We start from the raw sequence: 26,299 nt of genomic DNA on the forward strand, positions 1-26,299 counted from the left end.
TCTGTTACACGGCCCCTCACTACCGGTCACTCGCTGTGTGTAAGTCTTGTGCCCGCCCCTAGCGCTCACACATACTGACAAACACTGCACCCCCTCGCACAATATGTTCCCCGTCCAAAGCCACCGGGACAATGTGTGTAAAACGGCCAGCCATCTCTGTATGCGAGCCGCCGTATTCAAGCACCAAGAGCGCGCGCGCTGTAAACGAGCCTGTTTTAACACACGCACGCCTGCAAAACGAACGCTGACACACAACAGGACGCTCTTTTATATGCTCGCGCTTACTGGATACTTATGTGTTCTTCCCCTGTGGCACAGTGGCAGAACACTAGGTTTTCGCGCCAGAGACCCGTGTTCGAATCCGGGCTCTGACAGCAAATAAAAATAATGTTTTTATGAGCTTATGAGCCGTCAAAGCATTTCGCTCTGTCAGTCCCCTAAAAAGGCGACTGCAGATGTGTATTTTGCCCATCGCATGCCCTGAGAGGTCAGGGTATGCGAATTTTGAACTATCTGGACGATTGGCTGATTCTAGCACAGTCAGAGGAAGAACTGATCTCTCACAGAACTGTGCTTCTCAGCCACCTGGAAAGCTTGGGTCTCACGGTCAACTGGACCAAGAGCTCATTACTGCCCAGTCAGTCAACCCCTTTTCTGGGCTTGGAACTGGACTCTGTGGCAATGACGGCCCGGCTGTCGATATAGCGCGCGCGCCGTATCTAGCGCCTGGCCGCGTCTTTCCAGCTGGGCAGCGCCGCACCCCTGAAAATGTTTCAGAGGATGCTGGGTTATATGGCGTCAGCTGCAGCAGTGAACCAGAATTCCAGCCTGTGAGCCCCTCTTTTATACACGCTAGCCACACCCATTCTGGCGGGCCAGTGGGCGCGACGTCACGCAGGGCTCACTGGTTGGCTGCTGCAGTTGCCGCAGGACAGCCAATGAGCACGCTCGTACAGCCTGCTATGGTCTGCTGTCTGCCGCACTGCGTTGACAATAAATACAAACAGCCGTATTACACACTGCATGAAAGGGAATATTCCAAAAAGCATATGGGGCACTTTAAGACCTTTTAACAAACTTGATGCTGTTGAAAAAGTCCTGTTTAAGTGTTGATTTGATTGAATAGGGCTTCACTAATCAGGACTGGTTGTGTTTAGTCCAGCTGAACCACATTATAAATACATTTCATAGATTTGAGGAATTAGTAACTACAGGGGCAAATACATTTTCACGTTGGTATTGGATAACTTTTTGTTTTAATTAATAACACTGTCTTACAAACTGTACTTTGTGTTTACTCAGGTTGTCTTTGTTTTATGTTTTAATTTCTGAATCAATTTAATATGAGATGTGCACAAAAATAGAAGAAATCAGGATGAGGGCAAATACTTTTTCACTGCATTATATGATCATTAATTTTCACTGTATTGTCTTCTCTTCTTCTCTTCACTGTAATCTTGTATTTTATGTTTTTTGTTCAATTCTAGGAGGAGCTCAATACAGCACTGAAGACCTTACAAGAGAAACTTAAACACAATGAAAAAATGAAAGGAGAGTTTGAGAAAACAGTTCAACACATCAAGGTGAGGAAACAGAATCAAGAGTCATGTATAGCATCACTGTATACAGTTATGATTTAATACAATGGATTATAGTTGATTATTTCTGTAAATGACGAGCATCAATCTGCTTCTGGATCCGTTCTATGTCGGGTATCTGAGTTTTTCTCTGATATGAATGATGTGAAGTGTTGATGTGTGTCGATTGAGATGATTGAAGTGAATGTGATGTGATTTCAGTCTCAAGCTGAGCACACAGAGCGTCAGATTAAACAGCAGTTTGAGAAGCTTCATCAGTTTCTCAGAGATGAAGAAGAAGCTACAGTCACTGCACTGAGGGAGGAAGAGGAGCAGAAGAAGCAGATGATGAAGGAGAAGCTGGAGGAGATGAACACACACATCTCAGCTCTTTCACACACAATCAAAGACATGGAGGAGATGATGAAAGCCAATGACGTCTGCTTTCTGAAGGTCTGATTTCAGATCATTGGTTGATCATTGGTTGATTGATTGAGTTCTTGATGATAAATGGTGTGTTTGTTCTGCAGGAGTTTCCAGTCTCAATGGAAAGGTGAGTGATCTCTGGTCTCTCTGGTTCTGATCCAAAGCCACTGCAGTTCTGACTCCTGAACGTTCTTCCAGAGTCCAGAGCTCACAGCCGGATCCACAGAAGGCTTCTGGATCTTTGATTCATGTGCCACGATACTTGGGCAACCTGCCGTTCAGAGTCTGGAAGAAGATGCAGGACATCGTCCAAAACAGTGAGTCTGACAGCAGAAGATCTGAGCTGGAGAGTTAAAGGTTCTTCATGACTAGATGGATAGATAGATAGATAGATAGATAGATAGATAGATAGATAGATAGATAGATAGATAGATGCATAGATGGATAGATAGACAGAAATATTAGATATAATGGCAGTTTAATTGAGTCTAATAGAGATTTTTCTCACGCCCGCCGGGGGAAAACAATCCAATTTATGTCCTTAAATGCTTGTTTTTTTTTGGGTCGAATGCTTATAAAACTTTATTTCTGGGTTTTTAAGCTTGTTTACTCTACATCTTGTAACATAGCAGCTTAGACATTGTTTTTTTAATGACAAGGAGGACAGCTTCACACAATGAAAAGTCAATGGAGACGGTTGGATTGCCCCCGGTTGGATTGTTTTTTTTTTCTTAATTGCATTTACACTCACAGTTAAGACACTTGCGATTGCATTTCCATTAAGTGTCCTGCAATGAATGTAGCAAAATTCAATGTGCAATTTGAAAATGTATTCTGAGCCGATCACGTGCCCACCATGCCCTGTCAATCACTGCATGAAGTTGGCCCCGCCCCCAACCCAACTCAATCGTTTTTACTTAGTTTGTGCTGTAATTTTTGTTTGTGTGTGCTGCTTCTGTTTTTTAGATAGTAAAAGAATATTTATAGGTCATTCTGTCACCCAGCCCGCCACATGCTCCAAATAAAATAGTCTCGTTCGGTTTGTGCCGGTTTTGTTCAGTTTTTGAAATATTAGACCGAATTATAGACGATGACGTCACCAGCCCCCCGACCTGCTCCACATTCACCCAAAATAGTCTCATGTTTGTGCTAATTTGCGCCGATAAACGTTTATTTTGTGCTGCTTCGGTTTCTTAAATATTAAAATAATATTTATTGGTCATTCTGAGGTCACTCAGCCCCCCTACCTGCTCCACATCCACCCAAAATAGTCTTGTTTGTTTGTGCGATCGTTTGTGCCGGTTAAAGTTTCGTGTGCTGCTTCGTTGTTTAAAATATTAGACACTGAATTATAGACGATGACGTCACCAGCCCTCGACCTGCTCCACATTCACCCAAAAAAGGCTAGGTCGATGAATTTGACCCGTCAGATTCCGTGACCATGTACATATCGTCGCTGTCGGGCGGAAACCTCGTATGTCCAAATTTGGTCAATTTCATATTTTTTCACAAATCGATGCTATTGGTCAGTCCCCACGTGGTTCTGTTATTTTTACAAATTATTAACCAATCTAAAGTGTTGAAAATAGCTTGAGAGCAAATCTCGTAACTCCATTGGACACTTCAACTGTCTGAGAATCCTCGTAACTCCACCTCTTCTTCACTCCACGGCGGGCGAGAGCCTCGCGGCATTTTGTCTCCTCAGGATTGAAAGTCACAACGATTAAGAAACCCTCGTCGAGCAACACGTAAAGCAAGCCTTAACTCTGATTTTATCTGTGTTAAACTATGATATCAGTTATTGATGCATTTTAAATGTCTACGTATTATTAGGCTTATTATTAGGCTTATTATACTTGTGCATTGAAGTTTTAAAATGTATCTAATATTATACTTGAATTGAATTAAATGTTTTGGATACCAGCTTTAAATTATTGTTTTTATTATTATTTTACTGACTCGAAGTTGGCACTGTGCATGTAAAATACCCCAAGTAGCAGGTTTTATTTATGGGAGAAAAAGGGTCTGTCTACTGGCGCCAGTAAGTTAAGCCTATTTTTGCATAACTCTGTTTTTTAGACAATAACGAGTGAAAATAGTTAGGTTAGATACATTTGAGTTGGCTTGTTTTGTTAAAAATCGATAGCTGTAATGCTTCGGTGCAGAAGGAAGCCCGTGAGCCACGGAGGTAAGTTTGCGTGCAGATTAGGCAAATTTCCACCTATTAGACAACGTTAGTCAGCTCATCATTTTTTGTTCTGCTTCACTTATAGCTCTTAAACCTTTAAAATGGAGTTTAGGAAGATGTATGTAACCACGGTCGTTAGCTTTGATTAACTATTGAAGCCTTTTCTCTTGTCAAAAGGCTCAACGCGACCGCCGATTTTGTTTGCGTGCAGATTAATTTCCGCCTATTTTAGACAGCCTAATATTTTGGTATTGCATCACTCATATCTCTTAAACGTTTAAAATGGAGTTTAGGAAGATGTATGTAACCACAATCATTAGATTTGAATAGCTCTTAAAGCCTTATCTCTTATCAAAAGGCTGAATGCGACCGCAGACTGTGATAAACACTGCTGGCAGCAGCAATGTCTGTGTCCGTACCATTCTAATCAATGACAGCGTAACCTCGTATCTCCCCGCTCCCAAGTCATAAATCTCGTATCTCCGATTAAACATGATTTTAGGGAAATGTTGTGTTAATGTTGGTATACAACAGTATATGATAGCAATATAAGGTATAATACCAACTTTAACGATACAATGTTTAATAACTCAAAAAATATGCAGTTTTTTTAATTTCCTGAAAAATAATGGTTTTGGAGATACGAGGATTCCGCCCGACAGCGACGATATGTATTAATACCTTATCAATATGCTTTATGGAAAGGGACTCGCATGTCTGCCTCATATTTTATGATTATACAGCTGCATAAACAGAGATGGTCACACATCACATTCGTCACTTTATTGAACATTACAGTCAGTTATAAATAAATAAAGAGCGGTCACATTTTTCGGTAGCTATTAATACCGAATACCAATGGAGCTTTGTCATATTATGTGATCTTAGAGTAATAGGCCTATGCATTTGTAAGTGTAGCATTCCAGCCGGAATTTATTCAGTCGATGCACTCAATGATCATAACTGATGGGCTATGGTGGGGTATTCCAACCCATTTATTCACAGTGTAACCATAGACACACCGTAAGAGCTGAAATCATGACATAAAACATAAAATCATTCACTTAATATTAACATGTTTCACTTTTAACTTGCTGGTACATAGGATGAGCATAGCACGCGCTAGCGCTAGCATGCTAGCTAACTCTGAAACTTGATAACATTCAGGAAATACATTTACAAATTATCTGAAAATTAAACAACACAAACTCCACAAAATACCTGTTCGCCTTCCAGCTAGATGCTAAATTAAAGGATGGATGGAAAACGATCCCTTTTTGATCAGTAACTTTCTTCCAGTAAACAAACAGTAGCGTTTCACTTTCCTTCTCATTTCTTCATTGAATAGACGCATGCGCAAATCGCGCATGAAAGGGGAACCACATCACTGTCTTCACAATAAAAGCCATGTGAACATTATAAAGTAAAATTCGCTTAGGGATATTAAATTCTGAGCAATATCATTTAAAACATTTACACTCCCACCAAATTATTGGTGTCTCAAATATCACAGCTTAATGACCGTGGGAAGAGTGAACACCAATGATTTCCAAACACAAAATGACCAATATCCAGAAAAATGGTATACAAGGAGTGTCAGAAATTTCAAAAATAAAATTAAAACATTTCTCAAGGGGGCAAGGTATGCACACAAATAACTAATTAGTCACTATCTAGTAACAACACCAGTTTCTGTACTGGACGTTCAAGCACTGACTGCTTGGTGAGACGTTCACCATTTTTGCTGAGTTTTCTGTCACCGAGACATATCTTTACTCTCCTAACCAGTCCATCTCGGTCCATTGTCGTTTCTACGACTCTGCCCAACCTCCACTCATTTCTCGGCAAGTCTTCATCTTTCATCATGACTATATCTCCCATCTGTAGGTTTCTCTTTGGGGTGTGCCAGCATTGTCTGAGGGCAATGTTGGACAAATACTCTTTTCGCCAACGGCTCCAGAACTGCTCGGCCAAGTATTGAACGTGGCGCCATCTCTTTTTCGCATACATGTCTTCTCTGATGAACTTGCCAGGGGGGGGAAGGGCCAAGGTAGACTTCATGGTAAGTAGGTGGTTAGGGGTAAGTGGCTCAAGACTGTTGGGATCGTTGAGGTTTTCAACAGTGAGTGGACGGCTGTTAACTATCGTCATTGCTTCATAGAAGAATGCTCGGAGGGAAGCATCTGGGAGGCCTCCAGGAGAGAGCGCGAGGGTCGAGTTGAGGACACTCCTGACCGTTCTAATTTGACGCTCCCACACTCCACCAGCGTGGCTTGAACCGGGAGCATTCATGATGAAGTCACACTGATTCTCTGAGAGATAGTTTGCCAGTTTGTCACCATCTACTTCCTTGAGAGCTTCCCTCAGTTCATTTTTGGCTCCTAAGAAATTGGTGCCTTGATCAGATTTAATCTGCCGCACAGCCCCACGTAAAGCAATGAAACAGCGAAGTCCATTTATGAAGGAGTCGGTTGACAGGTCCTCCAGCATTTCAATATGAATTGCTCTAGATGAGAAGCAGGTGAAGAGAAGGCCATATCTCTTGCGCTCACTGCGTCCTTGCTTGCTGAAAAAGGGTCCAAAGCAGTCCATTCCACAGTATGTAAAGGGTGGAGATGGGTCCACACGCTCTCGAGGGAGATCGGCCATTTTTTGCTCTTCTGTATGTCTCCGGAGCTTTCGACAAATGACACATTGGCGAAGATGAGATGCCACCGCCCGACCGATCCCTGATATCCAGTAACCCTTTGTCCTGATCGCGTTGATGGTCATTCCCTTGCCCTGATGTTTAGCATTGTCATGACAGTGTGCAATGATCATCTTCGTGATGTGATGTTCCTTCGGAATGATCGAAGGGTGTTTGACCGCATAAGGGAGATTTGCATCACAGAGTCGTCCTCCCACTTTGATTACACCATCCTTGTCCAGGAAGATGTTAAAGCGATGTAGCTTATTGTGTAGTGGTAGCCGACCGCCTTTCTTCAGCAGCTTCAGTTCCTCTGAATAAGTTTGTCTCTGTAGGTCTTTGATGATGAGGCACTCTGCGTCCTCTCTTTCTTTTACTGTTGAAAGACCATTTGATTTATCCTTGTTGATCCACCGAAGGATGCGCGCCACCGCACGGACAGCCCGAGACCAGGATGAGAATCTTGACAGCCGATCCGTCAGAGAGTTTTGCTCTCTAGTTTCAGTGCTTAGGGTCTGAGCTCCCTTCACTTCCGGATCTCCCACTGGCAGTTCTGAGATGACTTCTTCCGAGAGGCCGATTTCCTTTTCCCATAAAAATGCTGGGCCAGTAAACCAATCTGATGATATCAGCTCATTGATGGAGAGGCCTCTAGAAGCATGATCCGCCGGATTTTGGTCAGTAGGGACGTATCTCCATTGCCCTTGAGTTGTGCTGAGGTGTATTTTCTGGATACGGTTGGCCACGAACGTGTGGAAACGCCGAGCCTCGTTGTTAATATATCCTAAAACAACCTTGGAATCGGTCCAGAAATACTCCTCCATGTCAGTGTATCCAAGCTCCTCCTTCAGAACATTGCTGGTTTTCACTGAGATGACTGCAGCTGTTAACTCTAATCTTGGGATTGTGATGATCTTCGTTGGAGCAACCCGAGATTTTGCCATGACTAGAGCACAGTGGATGTTTCCTTCATTGTTTCTAAGTCTTAGATATGAACACTGTCCATATCCAGTCATGCTTGCGTCAGAGAAGTGATGTAACTCCCGTTTAGTAACCTTTCCGAAGTCTGCGGGTGCATAACTCCGAGGTATGTTTATCCTCTCAAGGTTGGCAAGGTCATTTTTCCATCTCTCCCACCGTGGACGAAGTTCATTAGCCAGAGGGTCATCCCAGCCCGCTCCACGTCGGCACATTTCCTGCAGCACTCCCTTTCCGATGAGCGAGAATGGGGCTACAAACCCTAAGGGGTCATACAAGGAAGCAACCATGGACAGAATACCTCGACGCGTTGCAGGCTGGTCCTTGAGATTGACACTGAACTTCAGGCAGTCTGATTCAGTGTTCCATTTGATACCCAATGTTCTTTCTGAAGGTAGGTCATCAAAAGTAAGGTTGAGGTCTTTCATATCAGATGCACGTTCGGAGGGTGGTATGCTTTCCAAGACAGCTCGGTTGTTGGACACAAACTTGTGGAGCCTAAGACCACCTAGGGCACAAAGTTTTCTGGCTTCTTCGGCCAGCTGAATGGCCTTCTCTGTACTATCTGTACTTGCGACCCCATCGTCAACGTAAAAATCTGTCATAATGAACTGGGAACCTAGCGGATAGAGGTCTCTGTTCTCTGTGGCCAGGTGTTTCAAGCCATAGTTCGCGCAACCAGGTGATGAGGCTGCGCCAAAGATATGCACCTTCATCCGGTATTCTCTGGGCTGTGCACTGAGATCTCCTTTCTTCCACCAAAGGAAACGCAGGTAGTCCTGATCCAACTCTCTTACTTGGAATTGGTGAAACATTTTTTCTATGTCGCACATCAGTGCAGTGGAGTGCAGCCTGAAGCGAAGGAGGACACCGTTGAGATTGTTCATCAAGTCAGGTCCAGTGAGCAGATGATCATTCAGACTGGTTCCCTTGTACTTGGCAGAGCAGTCAAATACCACACGTAGTTTGTCTGGCTTCTTGGTGTGGTATACGCCGTGATGAGGTATGTACCATTTTTCTCCCTCCCTCCCTTCATCACAGACCTCCACTGCATCACCCTTTTCTATGACTTCCTCCATGAACCTGATGTACTGTTCTTTGTACCTTTCGTCCCTTAACAACTTCCTCTTGAGATGGCTCAGACGCATGACGGCGAGTTGTTTGTTGTCGGGTAAGGTGGGTCTCTCCTTAAAAGGTAGCGGCATCTCATAATGACCTTGGCTGTTTTTCTTGATGCCGTTCTTGAGTTTGTCCAAAAACAGGATGTCTTCCTGAGACACTGATTTGCCATCTTCTTTGTCATCCTTAAAGTCAGACTCCAGAATGCGAATGGCATCTGCAGGGGTGACTGGTGGGAGCTCCTTGACAACAACCCTGAAACACTGTCCCGCTATACTTGGAGTGTCAAGGGATGGTGAAGAGCACCCCACTATACTCCATCCTAAGTCGGTTCGAACTGCATAAGGCTCTTCATTTCCTCCTGATATTACGTCTCTTGGTGCCATTGCCTGTGCACAGTTATATCCTATTAACAGACCAACCTCACAATCCTGTAGTGGTGGAATTTCATCTATGACTTTGGAGAGATGATTCCATTTTCTGGCTGTCTCGCATGTTGGAATATGGGCGCGGTTTACCGGGATACAATCCTTGGTGTAAATGGGAGGAAGGTCGATGAGGAGGGAGGAGCGATAACCTCGCACACGAAGCCCTGAGACCCTTTGGCTTTTCACCATCACGTTGCGTCCAATCATGGTCGTTAACTTGAGTCTAACTGGACAGGACTCCACCTTTAGAGCATTGCTCACTTCCTGGTCGATAAATGTTGTGTCACTTTGGGAGTCCAGCAGGGCGTAGACCAGTTTTTCCGTTCCTGCATCATTTTTTGACACCCACACAGGCACAATCATTGATGTGTTGGTAGACTGCTCAGTATTCACTGACATTGAAGTCGCAGCAGCTTCTATTGGGCCAGTGTTTTCCTGAGGTGGGGCCCTTTCCCTCTTTACATAGTTGTTGTCGTGCAAACAAGTGGGATGTTTGCCCTTACAAGTGTTGCATGAATGTCGATGTCGGCAGTCCTTTGCACTATGGCCAGGTTTGGTACAGCCATAGCAGAGCTTATGTTGTCTGACAAATTCTCGTCGCTCCTCCAGGGTTTTAGCGATGAACTTGGGGCATCCATGTAGCCTGTGCTGATTGTTTTGACAGAAGGCGCAAGTCGGCCTTTCCTTACCGTTCACTGGCTGAAACTTGTCACCGTCTGCCTCAGTCTGAGTACTCAGAACGCTTGCCTTGTTCCTTTTAGGTTCCCTGTTGCTTTGCTTTGTAGTGCTCGACTCGGAGTTGCGGAGGGCATAAGCTGAGGTGATCGGATTGCAAGCAATCTCTGCCTCCATCGCCATAAACGTGGCAAAGTCTTGGAAGCTGGGGAATTCTTTGTTCTTTCTTAAGGCTTCCGTAGCCTTCCTGTTCCAGTGAGACGCGGTCCACTCCGGTAGTTTGCGGACTAGCTTCTTATTCTCTTCACAGTCGTTCAGTATTTTGAGGCTCTTTACATGTTTCATTGCATCTTGACAGGCGTTTAAGAAGTCTGAAAAGTCTCTTAATCCTTCTGAATCCCTTGGTTGGATTTTTGGCCAATCAGCAAGCTTGTCTCTGAAGGCTCTCTGTATAGTAAAGGCTTGGCCATATCTGTCATCCAGTTTGTTCCATGCATCCTTATAAGCCTCGCTGTCGTTTCTATAGAAAGTTCCTTCCAGTGTCTTACGAGCAGGGCCGCCAACATACTTCCTCAAATAATAAAGTTTGTCAGCTGGGGAGATGGCCTTTGTGTCAATGAGTGACATGAAAGAGGTTTTCCACTCAATATACTGGATGGGGTCACCGTTGAAAACCGATGGCTCTGGCACTGGAAGTCTATTTAAAGCCATACTATCTTGCAAGGCTCGGGCAAGGGACGACATGTTTACATCAGGTGATGATGCTGTGACGTTGGGAGTTTGATGGCTGATACTAGGGAGGCCAGGTGGATTTTCTACTGAACTATTAGAAGAATGGACACTGCCTTCCTGTGATGCTCCCTGGCTGTAGACTAGCAGTCTGGCCCGAGCAGCCTTTAAATCCTTTTCTACCTGAAGGCGTTCTAGTCTGCGCTTTTCTACTTCCATTTTCCTTTGTCCTTCCTCTATTTGCCTTTGTTGATCCTCTATTTTCTCCCTTTGTTTCTCTACTTCCAGCAAGCCTTCAAACTCAACTTCTTTAGCCGCTAGCTCTGCCGCAGCATCCACCCGTTTGAGTGTTAAGGTGGTGCTTTCATGACTGCGGACTGATTTGGACGCTCGAGAAGCAGTGGATCCGTAGATGGAGCGTGCATAGCTGCTCTTCAATAGCTCTTTGAGGCGTCGTTGTACTTGGTCTGCATCATAATCTCCATCGATGCCTGACATTCTCTCATAGCTAACTCTCATAATTTCTGCTGTAACTGCCTCACAACTATCAACATGGCGTCTTAATTCTGGTGTAGGTGTGTTGTGTTTTCGTATTTCAAGGTAAGTGTTTAACACAGCCTCTTTTTCCTTCTCTAAGGTGTCCATCAAAGACGCCAGCTCACCTTTACTGATATCCGACTTGAGCTGCTCTCTTGACTCTCGGGCTCGAATCTTCCATCTTTCGTATGTTGAGATGAATTTTCTTTCCTTTTTCCTTGTCTCTTCTTGTTGCATTTCGAGCATTTTTGGAGTTGGGATCTTTGCTCGGGTTGAGCGTCGGAGTCCTTCTCTAAGTTCCCTTTGTAAACTACTCAGTGTTTCTTCTTTGTTTTGAATTTCCTTCTTTAAATGGTCTATCTCGGTAGTCTCTAGTGTATTCTCAAGAGAAGCTTTAAGCTTTCTGATTTTCTTCTGCAGGCTGTCTATTTGATTCTCTAGATCTGTTTGTGAAGATGAATTTTCCATTTCCTTCATATTTAGTTCTTCCATAATAGACCTTAGTTAATGAACTGTTTGTTTTTACTTTAACTTGTAGACTACATAAGCGAAGGAAAAAAGAGTTTTTGCCCCCTTTTTTTTTTCTTTATACCAAACTGACATAAGAGCAGATAACACACAGCTCGGAAGAAAATAACTTAATAAACGTAAGCTGCCATCTGTTACTGACGGACATTGTAATATCAACCTCTTTTTCTAGATAAGAAATGAATTTACTATTAAGATTGTACCATTACACATTAAACCCCTTTTTTTTATGGTGAATAGAAAGGATAGTTGGGAACTGAACAGTAGTGATGGTAGATGCAAATAAACAAAGTCACTTCACTTATTTTACTTTATGTCCGTAGTGTCTTAAATCAGTAAATGTCCTCAGTAATTGACATCCCTTTCTTCTTTAACCGCTACCGATGAGAGTCAATGTTCTTGTTGAAGATGAATTGTTCCTTATTGATTAAATGAAATGTTCCATACCTTGTCTGACCGTCACATCAAACCATTAAGCCAGCTGCACAATGATCATAAAGTCCCTTTGTCTACAAGACCCGTAGAATGGTGCCGAGTTGCTCCATGAAATGTCCGTTGTCATCAACACCAGACGAATAGCAACACAGCCCCGTGACTTGTCCTTGTGGTTCCGTGGTGCAGAGTGGCAGCAGGATGATGCAGGGGGAATAAGCTCTTACTGTAGCATTCCAGCCGGAATTTATTCAGTCGATGCACTCAATGATCATAACTGATGGGCTATGGTGGGGTATTCCAACCCATTTATTCACAGTGTAACCATAGACACACCGTAAGAGCTGAAATCATGACATAAAACATAAAATCATTCACTTAATATTAACATGTTTCACTTTTAACTTGCTGGTATATAGGATGAGCATAGCACGCGCTAGCGCTGGCATGCTAGCTAACTCTGAAACTTGATAACATTCAGGAAATACATTTACAAATTATCTGAAAATTAAACAACACAAACTCCACAAAATACCTGTTCGCCTTCCAGCTAGATGCTAAATTAAAGGATGGATGGAAAACGATCCCTTTTTGATCAGTAACTTTCTTCCAGTAAACAAACAGTAGCGTTTCACTTTCCTTCTCATTTCTTCATTGAATAGACGCATGCGCAAATCGCGCATGAAAGGGGAACCACATCACTGTCTTCACAATAAAAGCCATGTGAACATTATAAAGTAAAATTCGCTTAGGGATATTAAATTCTGAGCAATATCATTTAAAACATTTACAGTAAGGATAAACTATAGGATCTCCAACATTATTGGGTATTACAGTTAATAGTAGGCTAATAAGAATAAAGATAAGCATGTATCAGACAATGATAATATTTTATACAAAACAAAACCATCAACACAGTCCAGCATCAGACAACAGCAGCTCAGCTGAATGTTGACATGGGTGTCGACGCTTGATAAGGCAGAACATTCTCCCAGACCCAGACGGTCCAACATCGTACTGGTTCTATCACCTGCAGGCACGTAATAATCTTCGGAAACACTACCATTTCTCTGTCCACGCTCCACTACATCTGCTAGTGAATTTAACGCTCGTATCAGCTCTACCGCCGCCCTGTTTCCTTCCAACACCTCAAAATACGCACCATAGCTTATGTTTACCTGTTGCCGAGCCCCGCCTTCATCGGCTCAGAATGCATTTTCAAATTGCACATTGAATTTTGCTTCATTCATTGCGGGACACTTAATGGAAATGCAATCACAAGTGTCTTAAATGTGAGTGTAAATGCAATTAAGAAAAAATTACATTTAAATTACAATTTTGCTACAGTTTTTGCTTGACCATGTTAAACATTTCTAATCATTTCTGTATACATTTTTATTTAAATTTTGCAACTTATAAAGCGTTAAAATATGTATTCAATTTACATATTAAATCTAGTGTATGAAATGGCGAATGTAAATTATATAATTGAATTTTCATTTTCATTTTGCACCAAACGTTGCACAAATGTATGGGAAAATTTAAATACGGAAAGGCATAGTGATTTTGCATATTACATTTCAAATTGAATACTGCAACCCATAAGCTTCCATATTTCCATACAGAGACAGCGCACGACAGGTTAAATATTCCTGTCTGTGTCCGCTGTGACCGTTCCCCTGCGTGCTTCAGTACCAAGGAGAGTATTCCCCTGAAAGAGCTTACATGGGTGTGAGTTGCGTCTTTCTAAAGATGACATTCCACCCGTGTGTTTCTGGTTGCGGTCGTTTCCTGTCCTCACTGACGGCCACGGTCACTGTCTCGCATGCCTGGGAAACATGTGAGACTGTGTTCATGGGTGGTTCATGTTTTCGCACGGGAACATGACCACGTCGGCACGCCGGTCAACTCTTCTTTCTCCAGAAAGCTTGAATCCCCTCTGTTGTTGGCCAGCCGCTGCTTCGGTGTAAAAGCACAGCTGCAGGTCAGCTCGACACTCTGGGAGACCATGGAGATTGGCGAGAGCTTCCGCGGGGCAAAACCTGACGGGTCATCAAAGTACGCTTTCTCGATGCTCCCATCTTACAAGGTGGCCTTTTCGGCGACACTGTTGTGAATTGGCCCAGCAGTTCTCCGCAGTCAGCAGCAGACTGAAGCGCTTACCCCGACGTACCACCAGAGAACCTCGTGGGCCGCCCCTCAGTCTACTCGTCGCCAAGGGTGTCATCCCCTGCAAAAAAAAAAAGAAAAAACAATCCGGCACAGCCTGCTCTACTGTGTCCGCTGCAGGAGGATGACATCGCCCGTCTCAGCCGCTGTTTAAGTGCCCTGAGGATGGTCGTTTGACCGAAAGCTTGGCTATTAAATTTAAGAGTTAAGAGTTTTTTATTCTTAAATCTTGTTGGATTTATGTTATGTGAAGCACAGTGGTCAACTTCTGTTGTGTTTACTTGTGCTATATAAATAAAGGAAAGAAGAAGAAGAAAGAAGAAAGAGTTGCTTGCAGTACGTCTCGCTCTGAGCCGCTGAGCCTTCGCAAATATGCGTTTCCCCCAGTGAGCCTACTTACACAGACACTGTGCAAAGTCAGGGAGGACGAGGAGTAGGTCCTTCTGATAGCTCCCTATTGGCCCACCCGGACCTGGTTCCCAGAACTTATGCTCCTCGTGACAGTCCCTCCCTGGCCCATTCCTCTGAGGAAGGACCTTCTGACTCAGAGACGGGGCACCTTATGGGACCCGCGTCCAGACCTCTGGAAACTCCATGTCTGGTCCCTGGACGGGACGCGGAGGTTCTAGGTGACTTATCCCCAGAGGTACTTAACACCTTCACTTCTGCATGAGCGCCGTCTACGAGACGTGAGTACGCCTTGAAGTGGAACCTGTTCGTCGAATGGTGTTTCCCTTGCAGAGAGGACCCCCGAAGATGTTCGATAGGGTCAGTGCTTTCCTTCTTGCAGCAAGGGTTGGAGCGAAGGCTGTCTCCCTCCACCCTCAAGTACATGCTGCCGCTATTTCAGCATATCATGACCACATAGATGGCAAAACAGTAGGAAAGCACGACCTGGTCGTCAGGTTCCTTAGGGAGGCGAGACGATTAAATCCTCTTCGTCCCCCCTCCATACCCTCTTGGGACCTTTCCCTGGTGCTTCGAGCACTTCAGGATGCTCCCTTTGACCATTTGCAGTCAGCAGACTTAAAGCTTCTCTCTTTGAAGACTTTGCTGCTGATTGCACTGGCCTCGATCAAGAGGGTAGGGGACCTGCAAGCATTTTCGGTCGACGAATCGTGCCTAGAGTTCGGGCCGGGTGACAGCCATGCTGCAATAAGACCCCGGCCTGGCTATGTGCCCAAGGTTCTTACCACTCCCTTTTAGAGATCAGGTAGTGAACCTGCAAGCGCTGCCCCTGGAGGTGGTAGACCCAGCCCTGGCTTTGCTCTGTCCCGTTCGCGCTCTGTGTATGTACGTGGACAGAACTCAAAGCGTCAGGACCTCAGACCAGCTCTTTGTCTGTTACGGAGGCCAGCAGAAGGGAAAGGCTGTCTCCAAGCAGAGGATGGCCCACTGGATAGTGGATGCCATCGCCTTGGCTTACCAAGCTCAAGGCGTGCCCTGCCCACTCAGGTTGCATGCACACTCCACAAGAGGCGTTGCATCCTCCTGAGTGCTGGCACGTGGCTCCTCGCTAACAGATATCTGTAGAGCTGCGGGCTGGGCGACACCTAACACGTTCGCTAGATACTATATCCTATGTGTAGAGCCAGTGTCCTCCCGTGTTCTCGCCCTAAACGGGTAGAAGCACTGTGAGTACCGGCTCTGTCGGCTTGCTGCATCCTACTGTGCACCCTTATTGCTCCAGAGTCAAAACCTGTTGAGTCCTCCAAACACCCTCGGCCCGGACATGGCGGAGCGTCCGGTGCCAGGCCTTTATCCGCTGAATCCTTGAGAACCGGGTCTAGGCTGGGTCCCATATGTGTGACCCTACAGGGATCCCATATGTGTATATTCTCAACGGCTGCTCCTAAACGGAAGCCTGTGTCTTTCCCTTGGGCTAAGTCACCCATTATTCATATGCAGTACAACCCTCGGGTTAGTCCATATGTATATTCCCATATAACTCTTTTAAGAATGTAGCTTCCGCAGCATTCCCCTCCCTCAGATCGGGCACGCTTCCCAGTGTTATCCAATAATCTCACTGTATGGGTTATCACGGAACAACAGTGACAGATACTCTCTGTGTAAGCCCTCTCCTATCGTCCTTCCAGGCAAGAAGGTGTGGAGGCTTGCTCAGGGCGCTGGATGGGGTGCAGCAGCTGTGGCGCTTTGGTAGGGATTCCTATCTGTCGGTCACGACGTATGTCGAGAGTGACTGACCGATAAGGGAACGTCTCGGTTACATATGGTAACCCTCGTTCCCTGAGGGAGGGAACGGAGACGTACGCCCCATCTGCTGCGACCCGCCGGGGCAGCCAGCTCACCGGCTCGGCTCCTCAGCAAAAAACTGAAGTGCAATTGCACCAGCTGCTCGTTAAATACCCGCGCTGCGAGGCTGCACAGCTGATGCAAATGATTGCACGCCAATATGCATTGGCTCGTTTAGTTTCACTCGAATTAGATTGGCCTCTCTAGCGAGATTCCTATCTGTCCCAAAGTATCAGTTTCTCCTGATGGACACACATGTCTGAATCCCATATTTAATAACAGCACTGACAGTGATCAGAGGAAAATGTGTTTGATCAATAGGACGAGTGTCATAATTCATAATAATCTGTGTTGGGTTCACTGTCGATCATTATATGAAGATCAGAATAAAAGCATCTGTTGATTGTGTCTCATCAGCTCTTGTGATTCTGGATCCAAACACGGCAGATCCACGTCTCGTCCTGTCTGATGATCTGACCAGTGTGAGATACAGCGGGAACAATCAACCTCTTCCTGATAATCCAGAGAGATTTGACTATTATCCCTGTGTTCTGGGTTCAGAGGGTTTTAACTCAGGAACACACTGCTGGGATGTGGAGGTTAAAGAGAGTGAACTCTGGACTCTTGGAGTAACTACAGCATCAAACCAGAGGAAGGGAAGTGGTTTCTTCAACACTGATGTCTGGTGTGTGTCGTACGGATGGTCTCCAGGTTCTGGTTTTCCTGTTTATCAGGATCTTGATCGTGTGAGAGTGAATCTGGACTATGACAGAGGAACGGTGTCGTTCTCTGATCCTGTAACTAACACACATCTACACACATTCACAACCACCTTCGCTCATACACTCTTTCCATTCTTCTGGTGTTCTTCCTCTCTGAGGATTTTACCGGTCAATATTCAGTAAACGTCACTCCTGTAGATCTGGATCTTCCTGCTTTCATCATGTTTCCAATATTTAATCCATATCTTATGAGTAAGAGTGCTGTTGATCTGAATATCAGTACGGTGGCTGTGATTTATGGGATGAATATAGTATCAAAATGATTAACACGTGCAAGCACACTTATCAATGAACTTGATACATGTTGCAGAAATGTTTTATCCATGCCTTTCAACTTGCGTGTGCAAAATTCTAAATTGAATGAATGTGTAGCAATTTGTACAAATAGAGACATTTTTGTGAATAGGCCTACAAATGTTTTCCTTTGTATTAGTGTATCATAATTTGCGCATACAACACAGTAGATGTGCATGTGTGGATCAGGTGTCACTCGTGCATTCATTGACGTCTTTTCTGAGTCGATCTCATTTGATTCATTTGGATTTTGAGACTTTCTTTTCGCTGTTTTTAAGCATTTCACAACCCACACACAAACAACCACAACTGAATAGGCCTGGTGCTGATTATTAATGTGTGCACAACTACTCATCTATTTGACAAATTCACAAATGTGCGTCACTACATTTAAACTAATACAATACAACTTCCCAAATCACATGAATGTGCAGCATTTTGTTGCATAGTTGTTAATACAAAACCTCGATTTTGTATTAATGTAAGCCAGAATTTGTGCATGCAACAAGTAAGATGTGTATTTGTGGATGAGGTGACACTCGTGCATTCATTGATTCGTTTCTGAGTCAATCCTATTTGATTCATTTGGATTTTGAGACTTTCATTTTGCGGGTTTAGCCTTGCACGATCCACACACAGCTGTCTGAGAAAACCTGCTACCACTAGATGGCAGTATTATATCAGATTATGAACAACATCCATAGAAAACCATTATAAAACGCTTAACGTGCAATAGCGCGTTGCATGTTCAATAAGGTGTATAGGCTACTGAGTTTAAATATCACCGTCTTACTGCATTGACGTTAAGCTTTTTCTTTATAATATGCTCTATGGGAGGAAAACTATATAGCCTACAGACAAGAGCCTATATGAACGTGACGCGTGGCGTTTCACGTTATGGCATGTTTTTCTTCCTGTTAAAAAAAACGTTGCGTTCATATTATAGGCTTATTTTTATCTGACTACACATTGTATACATAATATACAAGCTTTGGAATTTGAAAATGTCTGTTTTTAAATGTTAAAAGACGATTTTCGCAGGACATATGTTTTCCCTTGACCCTTGACACTGTTATATTTTTACTATAGCACGATGAGTTTTAATAATATGCAACCATTGTATATCGACATGAAATATTAATTGAAAATCACCTAGGCCCTACGTGTGTATAGCTGCATATTTGTACATGAGAATGCTTTGACGCGCTAACCACAGCTCATGATGCACAAGGGAACGTCTACCAATTCCACTAACAGCGTTAAAACGTATAATTTGTTTTAATTCAAATTACTTTTAATATTTAAAAACAGACATTTTCAAAATTCCAAAGCTCGTAGAAGGTTCCTGTAAGACTGACTTACAAGTAAAATTTGGACAATACTTCCCTTCATGTATGTAGCCTGTATTCTGCAGAAAAATACTGTAATTCACCAAAAGGGTTTTTTCATGTTCAAAATGGTTGTAGTATGTTCCTAGTGACTAGACATGGCTTACTACAGGTGAAATTGTCCCAATACCTCCCTTCATGTAGCCTATTTACAGTAAACAATTATTATTTTATACAAAAATTACTGTAATTAACCAAACAGGTGACTTACTACAGGTGAATAATGCAAAATCTCACCTGACTATCACTAGGAACGTACTACAACCTTTGGAACATGAATAGAAAAACAATTTACAGTAATTTAAAATTTTTACTGTTCAATTGAGATATTGGCTGGACATACAGTAGGCTAAGTCAGTCTGCCCACTAGGCATTTACTATAACCTTGGAAGTATGTTCATTTGAATGAATGACTGGACGTTTATATATTTTTTGACTGTGAGTAGAATTTGCAGATGGTCCCTTTAGAAAATGCGGCGAATATCAAACCTAAAACTTACTTCACTGCGCTCTCGGACCGGTTGCTCTCCCATACACATGCAAAGTTAAACGCAACTGCAGAATTTTATGTTAAAGGGATAGTTAACTCAAAAATGAAAATTGTGTCATCACTTACTCAACCTCGTGTTGTGCTAAACCTGTATGGGTTTCTCTGTTCTGTTGAACACAAAAGAAGATATTTTGAAGAATGTCGGTAACCAAACAGTTGATGGACCCCATTGACTTCCATAGTATTTTTTTTTTCCCACTATGTAAGTCAATGCGGTCCATCATATCGCACATCATTCGATCCTGTTAAGTGTCTATTGTTTTTGTGTATACTCACAATAAAAACAAAGTATTGTGCTTTTTGCCAAATAAAGAAAAATAAACTTGATGCGAGTTCTGCCTTCTTTGTCAGTGAAGTCCATTCTGAAATGCGTCCGAAAATGAACTGTAACTCAGCGAATACTCAGGCACACAGGCATAAAGCTTGAATTCTCTTCTTTTAAATAAAGTAATTTATATAAAAAACAAATATTCTCAGTTTATTTAATCTGTATGAAAAGAGAGAGATGTCAGTCGTTCTCATTTCAGCTCATTATAGCTCATTAAGTGTTAATGTGAACACGCCTACTGAGAGCGCGCGCTATTCAAACACAAATGATCTGAGGCAATACATGCAAACGTGTCAACGCCCACATTAGCTGGATAAAACACATCAAGTTTATTTTACGTGCACTTCACGTCGTCTTGCTTCGCTGTGAGGAATAATACTATCGTAATAATAATCCTGGGAAATATACCTCAGAAGTGCGGTTTAGTTTCACATTGAGGAACAACGGATCCAGCTGAGGATTGTAGTAAGTTCTTTATTCTTAAGTGCTTTGTTCTAATCGCGATATGCAATAGTGTCTGTAAACCGCAAAAAGACTGTTTAAATATGAATCGCGTGTCTGTGTGTGATGAATTAACGGCACAGATGTTTACTACAGCTGTAGTAGCCTAAACAACAGCGCACATCTGTGCCGTTCATTCACACTTGCACTGATAAAATGCATACTTTTTAAAAAGAAAGATTACACTTGAAATATTGTTAAAATTGTAATTGATGAATGATGTGAATGATATGAACACTTTTATGTAAGATCAAAATCAACAGAGTATTTTGAGTCTCTTTTGCACTGATAAGAAAAAAAGCAAGCAAATCACGCCCGCGTGATTGCCGACCCCAGGGGGCTAAGCTTCAGATTACATTTCATATGTGAAATTCATCAATCTGACAACAGATGTCTCATTTTGTTTCTCATTTAAATCGCATAATTTTTTTTATAGCAACCACAGAATCTAGAATCAGCTGCAGTGGCACTATGATTTCACTACTCAACAGTTGGCTCTTTTATTCTTAAGGTGGTACTTGTTCACCATATTAGGGGTTATATTTTCTCCCATTTAAAAATAATAGTAGTGTGTAATAGTAGTGTCATCCTTCAGGACTGCAGGGACCTGTGCTCAACATCAATAACACGAGCTGCAGGAAAGCAGTGTCTGCACACTTTAACTTTAGCTGAAATAGCGTGGGCATGTCAGCCAATGGAATAAAACATTGGTAATAAATACACGTCTTTCCTTACCTTGGCCATGGATGAAGGACGCGCAGTACATATTTTGATGTTTGTGTAGCCATTAAGGACTGGGCCAATGACAGGGCTTGTAAGTAAATGTCCACACCAAAGACGTCACTGCTCATAAAGGGGTCAATGTTGGCCCTGAAATGCTCCTCGACTGTTTGATGCAAATCCTGAAGAGTTACTGGAACCTCAACAGCCTCGGAGTCTGGTTCTGCAACAGGTCCATCCCAGTCAATACCCCAGTTTGTGACATCAATCTGTTGAAACATGATTCAGATATTGTACCAAGTAATGAGTTAAGTAGTCTTGTCTGCAAAAAACTGGACTTTAAAAAGGACACCTGGTCACAGTGTAACCTGGTCAGGATTTTCTTGTTGCCCCGAGAGCAGAGCAGCAATCCAGGACTGCTGTGGAGACCTGTTTCCCTGTGTGGAAAGAGGACGCCTGTCCCACATCTGAACAAACTCCTTCAGGTGCCAGTTCAGTCTCGACAGGAAGACGTAATGGAGGCAGATGATGTTGTGGAGGTCTTGATCCGGATCCAGCTGACCAATACTTTCAAGGTGCTTGAAGGTAGACGTGTTTATTGTTAATAAAACATGTTTATTACAAATTATTCCGATTTTTACAATGCATTTTAAGAATACTTTCCCCATGACCCGATTCAAATCCACACCACTCCATCTGCAGCGTCAAAGTGTGTGTAGTGATGTAAACAACTTAGTAGGCCAGGGTATTTATTTATGTTAAAACTTAAAATTTGTACTTTAATCTGGACTACAAAATGTTCTGATTATTTGTATTGTTAGGTTACACTTTACAATATGGTTATGTTACTTAACAGTAGTGAATTCATTAGTTAACCAAAACAGACAGTGGGAAAAAAAAAGAAAACTAATGCATTTATTAATTTTAAAATGTAAATTTCTTATTTAACGTTTATGAATATTAATTTCAAAAGTAGAAACGATTATACTATGTACTATACACATTTTTGTGTTTTTTGTGTTATTTATTTTAAATGTTCAGAGTTCTTTGTGTTATAAAAAAGTTATTTAACTGTGACTCTATAAACTTTTTTCAATAGTAATGTATGCAGTGATAAATTAAAAAATGTATACCATCACATGCCTACCTGAACGTGGTGTAGTAGTCATAGATATCATATAATAAAGGCTAGATGTCTCATGCGCGCTGCTGGCCAATGGAGGTCGACGTCCGCACGTGGCGGCCATCTTGCCACAGGCAGCTCCCTCACTCGTAACATTGTGTTTTAATGCTGAATGTACTTTTAAATAACCATAACTTGCTCAATTTTCTACTGATTTTCAAACGGTTTGGTTTGTTATAAACGTCAGAGATGTAGTTATGACACTGCATACATATGAATAATTATAACATACATGTTCAAGCATTCGGAATTATAGCCACAATAACGTTTGTAAGAAACCAAACCGTTTGTAAATCCGTCAAGATTTCAGCGAGATAAGAGGATTTGTGTTCGTGCAGATCACTCACCTTACATCAGAGCCTGCCTGTGACAAGATGGCCGAACGGTGATGCCGGAAGAGACTCCGCCGTAAGACATCTAGTATTATTATATGATATCTATGGTAGTAGTGGCCAGCAACACTGCCCCACACATCACGCCACAGCCTCTCGATTCTCTGGTTGTGGACGCTCTTCCCAGTGATGCGGCTTCTTCTTTCTGGTTTATATCAGTTGCATAGAAGGGCAAGACATGGAAAGATAAAGAGGTTATTAGTTGGGTGGGGCTTTGAACAATGACAAATCTGAATAAAAATACATTTCCTGCATATAATCCAATGTGGTATTAGTATTAAATAAATCAGAAAAGCAACAGTTGTGATATTACCTGGACAATTTTGTGGGGGGGTTATGGGGGATATGACCACAGCATTCACAGCCTTTGTCTGATTGATAGTCTGATTTACCAGTAATACTGTTAAATGCCGTTTCATTTAAGGTGAGACACTACAGGTGAATAGGGTGAATTTTTAAAATAATAGATATCACCATGAAACTTCCTCAGTTGATTACTTAAACAAGTATATAAAAAAATGTATTACAAGTTTTAGAAATTTGTATGTTTAATTATGCAAATTAGGCATTATCTCATTAAATATGCATGATTTTGCATATATTTTCGGTAGATACATCTGAACATATGATAAAGCCAGGTGCAAAATTATTTTTTTCATTTTGTTTACACACAAGATAAAAAATAAATAAATAAATTCAGAGGGATTTCAGGATATATGCTTTCATTACCTAGGAAATCTAAATATACTGTCCATAGCCTTAAAAAATCCACACACACAAAAAAAATAATTGCCCCAATTTTTTTATTTATTAAAATGTCACATAAATCAGGCCAGGAATGATTTATTAACAAATCCCTCTGAAAATATCTTCAGAATACTGCTAAGTGTATAACTGGAGAGTTTGGTGTACACAGGTGCTATACAGGCTGAGATGTTTCTACTGGAGAATGACAAAAAAAACTAATTTTGAGAAAATGGCAGTTAAAGAGTTAAATAGCTCTAAGTGAGATTTCGTCCTTATCTTAAAATCCCCCTTTGGACATTCACGATTAGTTACTGATAGAAAGGAAATGCCCATATTTGGTTTACATAGCGTTGTGCAGGAGACTCAGAGCTTTACAGCGATACCGGTCATGACAGACTTCAGTGAACAGACGGATCTCGGCGTGTCGTGTGGGAATGCTGACTTCTTGGTAAATTCGGGAGAAACTTACTGCCGCAAGTAAACAAAATGTAATAAAATAAACATCTTAATGTATATTTTCAACGTTTTCTTTATAGCAGCTTGAAAGAACACATATTGAAGGAGTAAACTAGCCCAAAATCTCAAAACTGACCACTGCATGAAAAATCGATGTTTTTGCCTGCCGTGTCTCGCCTTAAAGTGGTATTGGGAGATCACATCCCACGGGCATAACAATAACATGACTATCTTCTTACCGGCTCCCCGTTCTGGATGGACCCGGTTAGAAGATCAACCTCAACATTTTCTCCTCCCTTGTCTCTTCGAACGCAGTGGGGTAAACCATGCTGACGGACAGCAGTGAGAAAACACTGGAGAACAGTTGAAGCCCTGTTATTTCTGTCTGCACAAAGATTCATAATGCGCCGGCTGAACCCATCAATCCCTCCATGTAGAACAATTCTCCAGCTGTAAGGACAAAATAATTTGTTCAATGATGTGGGGGGAAAGTAGGCAAGAAATCTTGACATTAAATCCTTTTTTAAAACCAAACTAATTACATCGGTGTAACGACTGAGACAAGTCAGACACAAGTATTTGTTATAGTTTAACAAATGATAATGAACAAATGAAATGAACAAAATAACTCACTCTGGGATCTGTGGCCCCATCCCCCCAAACAGGGCAAGAAAGTCTTAGATGGCCATGGCTACGATCAGATAAGTTGGTTTTATGACTCTTAGCAATGTGAACAGGGCCCCTGCTACAAGACCTACAGATATTATAACAGACTTTCCTGCATTCATTCATCGATGAACTGATTAACATGAAATTAACATGCATTCCAGAACATTTTGTGAATGATTTACTGTCTTGTGTTGTGTCTTTTAATACTATTATCTTCTGTTGATACTATTATCTCTTGAGACTATGTATTTTATTATAGAACCAACAGTTAACGTAACCTCACGTATACCATGTTTGGTCTCTATATATGGGTACTTTGAAGATCGAAATGATTGTGTACATGATATGCTGATAGCTGTTGAAGGATTACAAATTTAAGAATCTATTTCAGATATGCTTCCTTACATAAACATCACGGCGAAGAATAGTGATTTTAGCATTTGAGGTTTTAATTTAGATTCCAATATGAACTGAGAAAGTTTAGCAGCTGTTATGATGATTAAATCAAGAGATTCCTGCCAGTCCTGTTCTCTAAATGAGTCAATTGCTGAGACTCTCACCCTCACCCTTTGTCTTTATGCATTTCCTGACCATTAAGCTCAATGTACAGCTGTGCTTTTGTCTCTATGATAATGTTAATGTATGGGCGATCTAGTCAGGCTGATTGGATCACTGTTATGCTGATGAGATCAGAGCTGCGGAAATTCTGGTAACGAGCTGACGCCTATATTGTATTTGCATACTTTGTAAAGGGATGGTCTCCACCCCCAAAAGTCCCTCCTCCTAAAATGCCTATAAGATACCATGTAAAGTTACTTTAGATTAGACTGTTGGAAGAACTGCAGCAACGCAACGCGAAGTTCTCAATAAAGAATAACTTCTGTTTGAACGTGATCCCAACGTCTCCTGGTCTTGCTTCGATGAAGGAATAAAGTTTCCAACACTGTGCAACATATTAGTATTACAAGAATCTTTCTTAGTTTCGTCATCAGAAACCAATCCAGCTGCACATGCAAATGAGCACGCTTAGAACAAAGACTCATAAATCAAATCTCCCGCAGGAGCCCAGCTGTTCATCCAACTTGCCTTTTGGACAGTTGGAAAGCAAGTTGAAAAGCAAGTTTGGTCCACTGTCACAGCAGTGTCATCTCCTCCGCTCCTGCAGAAGCTCCGTTACTCCATCCAAACTGGCTCCACTGCCGCAGCAGTGTTCTCTTCCGCCCCTGCCCTCACATCTCTGTCCAAAATTGCCCATTGGATAGTTGGAAAGCAATTTGAAAAGCAAGTTTGGTCCACTGCCACAGCAGCTCAGAGTCCTCCACGGGTCCATTTTTGGAGACCCGCCCCCGCCCGTACCCGCAAAGTTCAGCACCAGATCCGACCCGTCACCCGTGATAATATCAAAATTAAATCCACACCCGCCCAGACCCGTTAATATTTGGCCCGTTACCCGACCCGTGCCCGCGATAAACCACACAGGTGACGCGTTCATGTAACATAAGGGTGCGCTGCCAATAACGCACCTTAAAGCTGTGACAAAGAACTTGGAAAAGTAATGATTATT

General features: G+C 42.4%; 1 protein-coding gene and 1 long non-coding RNA gene across 3 annotated transcripts; one reads left to right on the forward strand and one right to left on the reverse strand.

The window, feature by feature from the left end:
- The first annotated feature begins 1,008 nt into the window (after window positions 1–1,008).
- On the forward strand, window positions 1,009–17,921 carry LOC309479454 (nuclear factor 7, ovary-like). 2 transcript variants are annotated; one of them, XM_082143607.1, is made up of 5 exons: window positions 1,009–1,583; window positions 1,800–2,030; window positions 2,108–2,130; window positions 2,202–2,320; window positions 17,143–17,921. In XM_082143607.1, exons 1-5 carry the CDS (start codon window positions 1,545–1,547, stop codon window positions 17,628–17,630), a joined length of 900 nt encoding a protein of 299 aa, XP_081999733.1. In that variant the 5' UTR covers window positions 1,009–1,544; the 3' UTR covers window positions 17,631–17,921. The 2 variants fall into 2 exon arrangements, with proteins under 2 accessions (XP_081999733.1, XP_081999734.1); XM_082143608.1 differs by having other exon boundaries at window positions 1,010–1,583; window positions 1,749–2,030; window positions 17,143–17,920.
- LOC309479538 lies at window positions 5,164–5,527 on the reverse strand. The gene is made up of 2 exons (XR_014199283.1): window positions 5,413–5,527; window positions 5,164–5,221 (listed from the first exon to the last, which is right to left on the reverse strand). It is a non-coding gene; the product is annotated as an uncharacterized lncRNA (long non-coding RNA).
- Window positions 17,922–26,299: the final 8,378 nt, after the last annotated feature.

This window comes from Leuciscus leuciscus (assembly GCF_965113295.1).
Source record: "Leuciscus leuciscus genome assembly, chromosome: 17".
NCBI lineage: Eukaryota > Metazoa > Chordata > Actinopteri > Cypriniformes > Leuciscidae > Leuciscus > Leuciscus leuciscus.

Excerpts from the sequence above, each read along its gene's own strand:
- LOC309479454 (XM_082143607.1), top strand. The coding sequence starts at position 1,545 with ATGAAAGGAGAGTTTGAGAAAACAGTTCAACACATCAAG. Across the intron at positions 2,031-2,107 it reads ATGACGTCTGCTTTCTGAAG|GAGTTTCCAGTCTCAATGGA; the intron begins GTCTGATTTCAG and ends TTTGTTCTGCAG. Across the intron at positions 2,321-17,142 it reads GCAGGACATCGTCCAAAACA|CTCTTGTGATTCTGGATCCA; the intron begins GTGAGTCTGACA and ends GTGTCTCATCAG.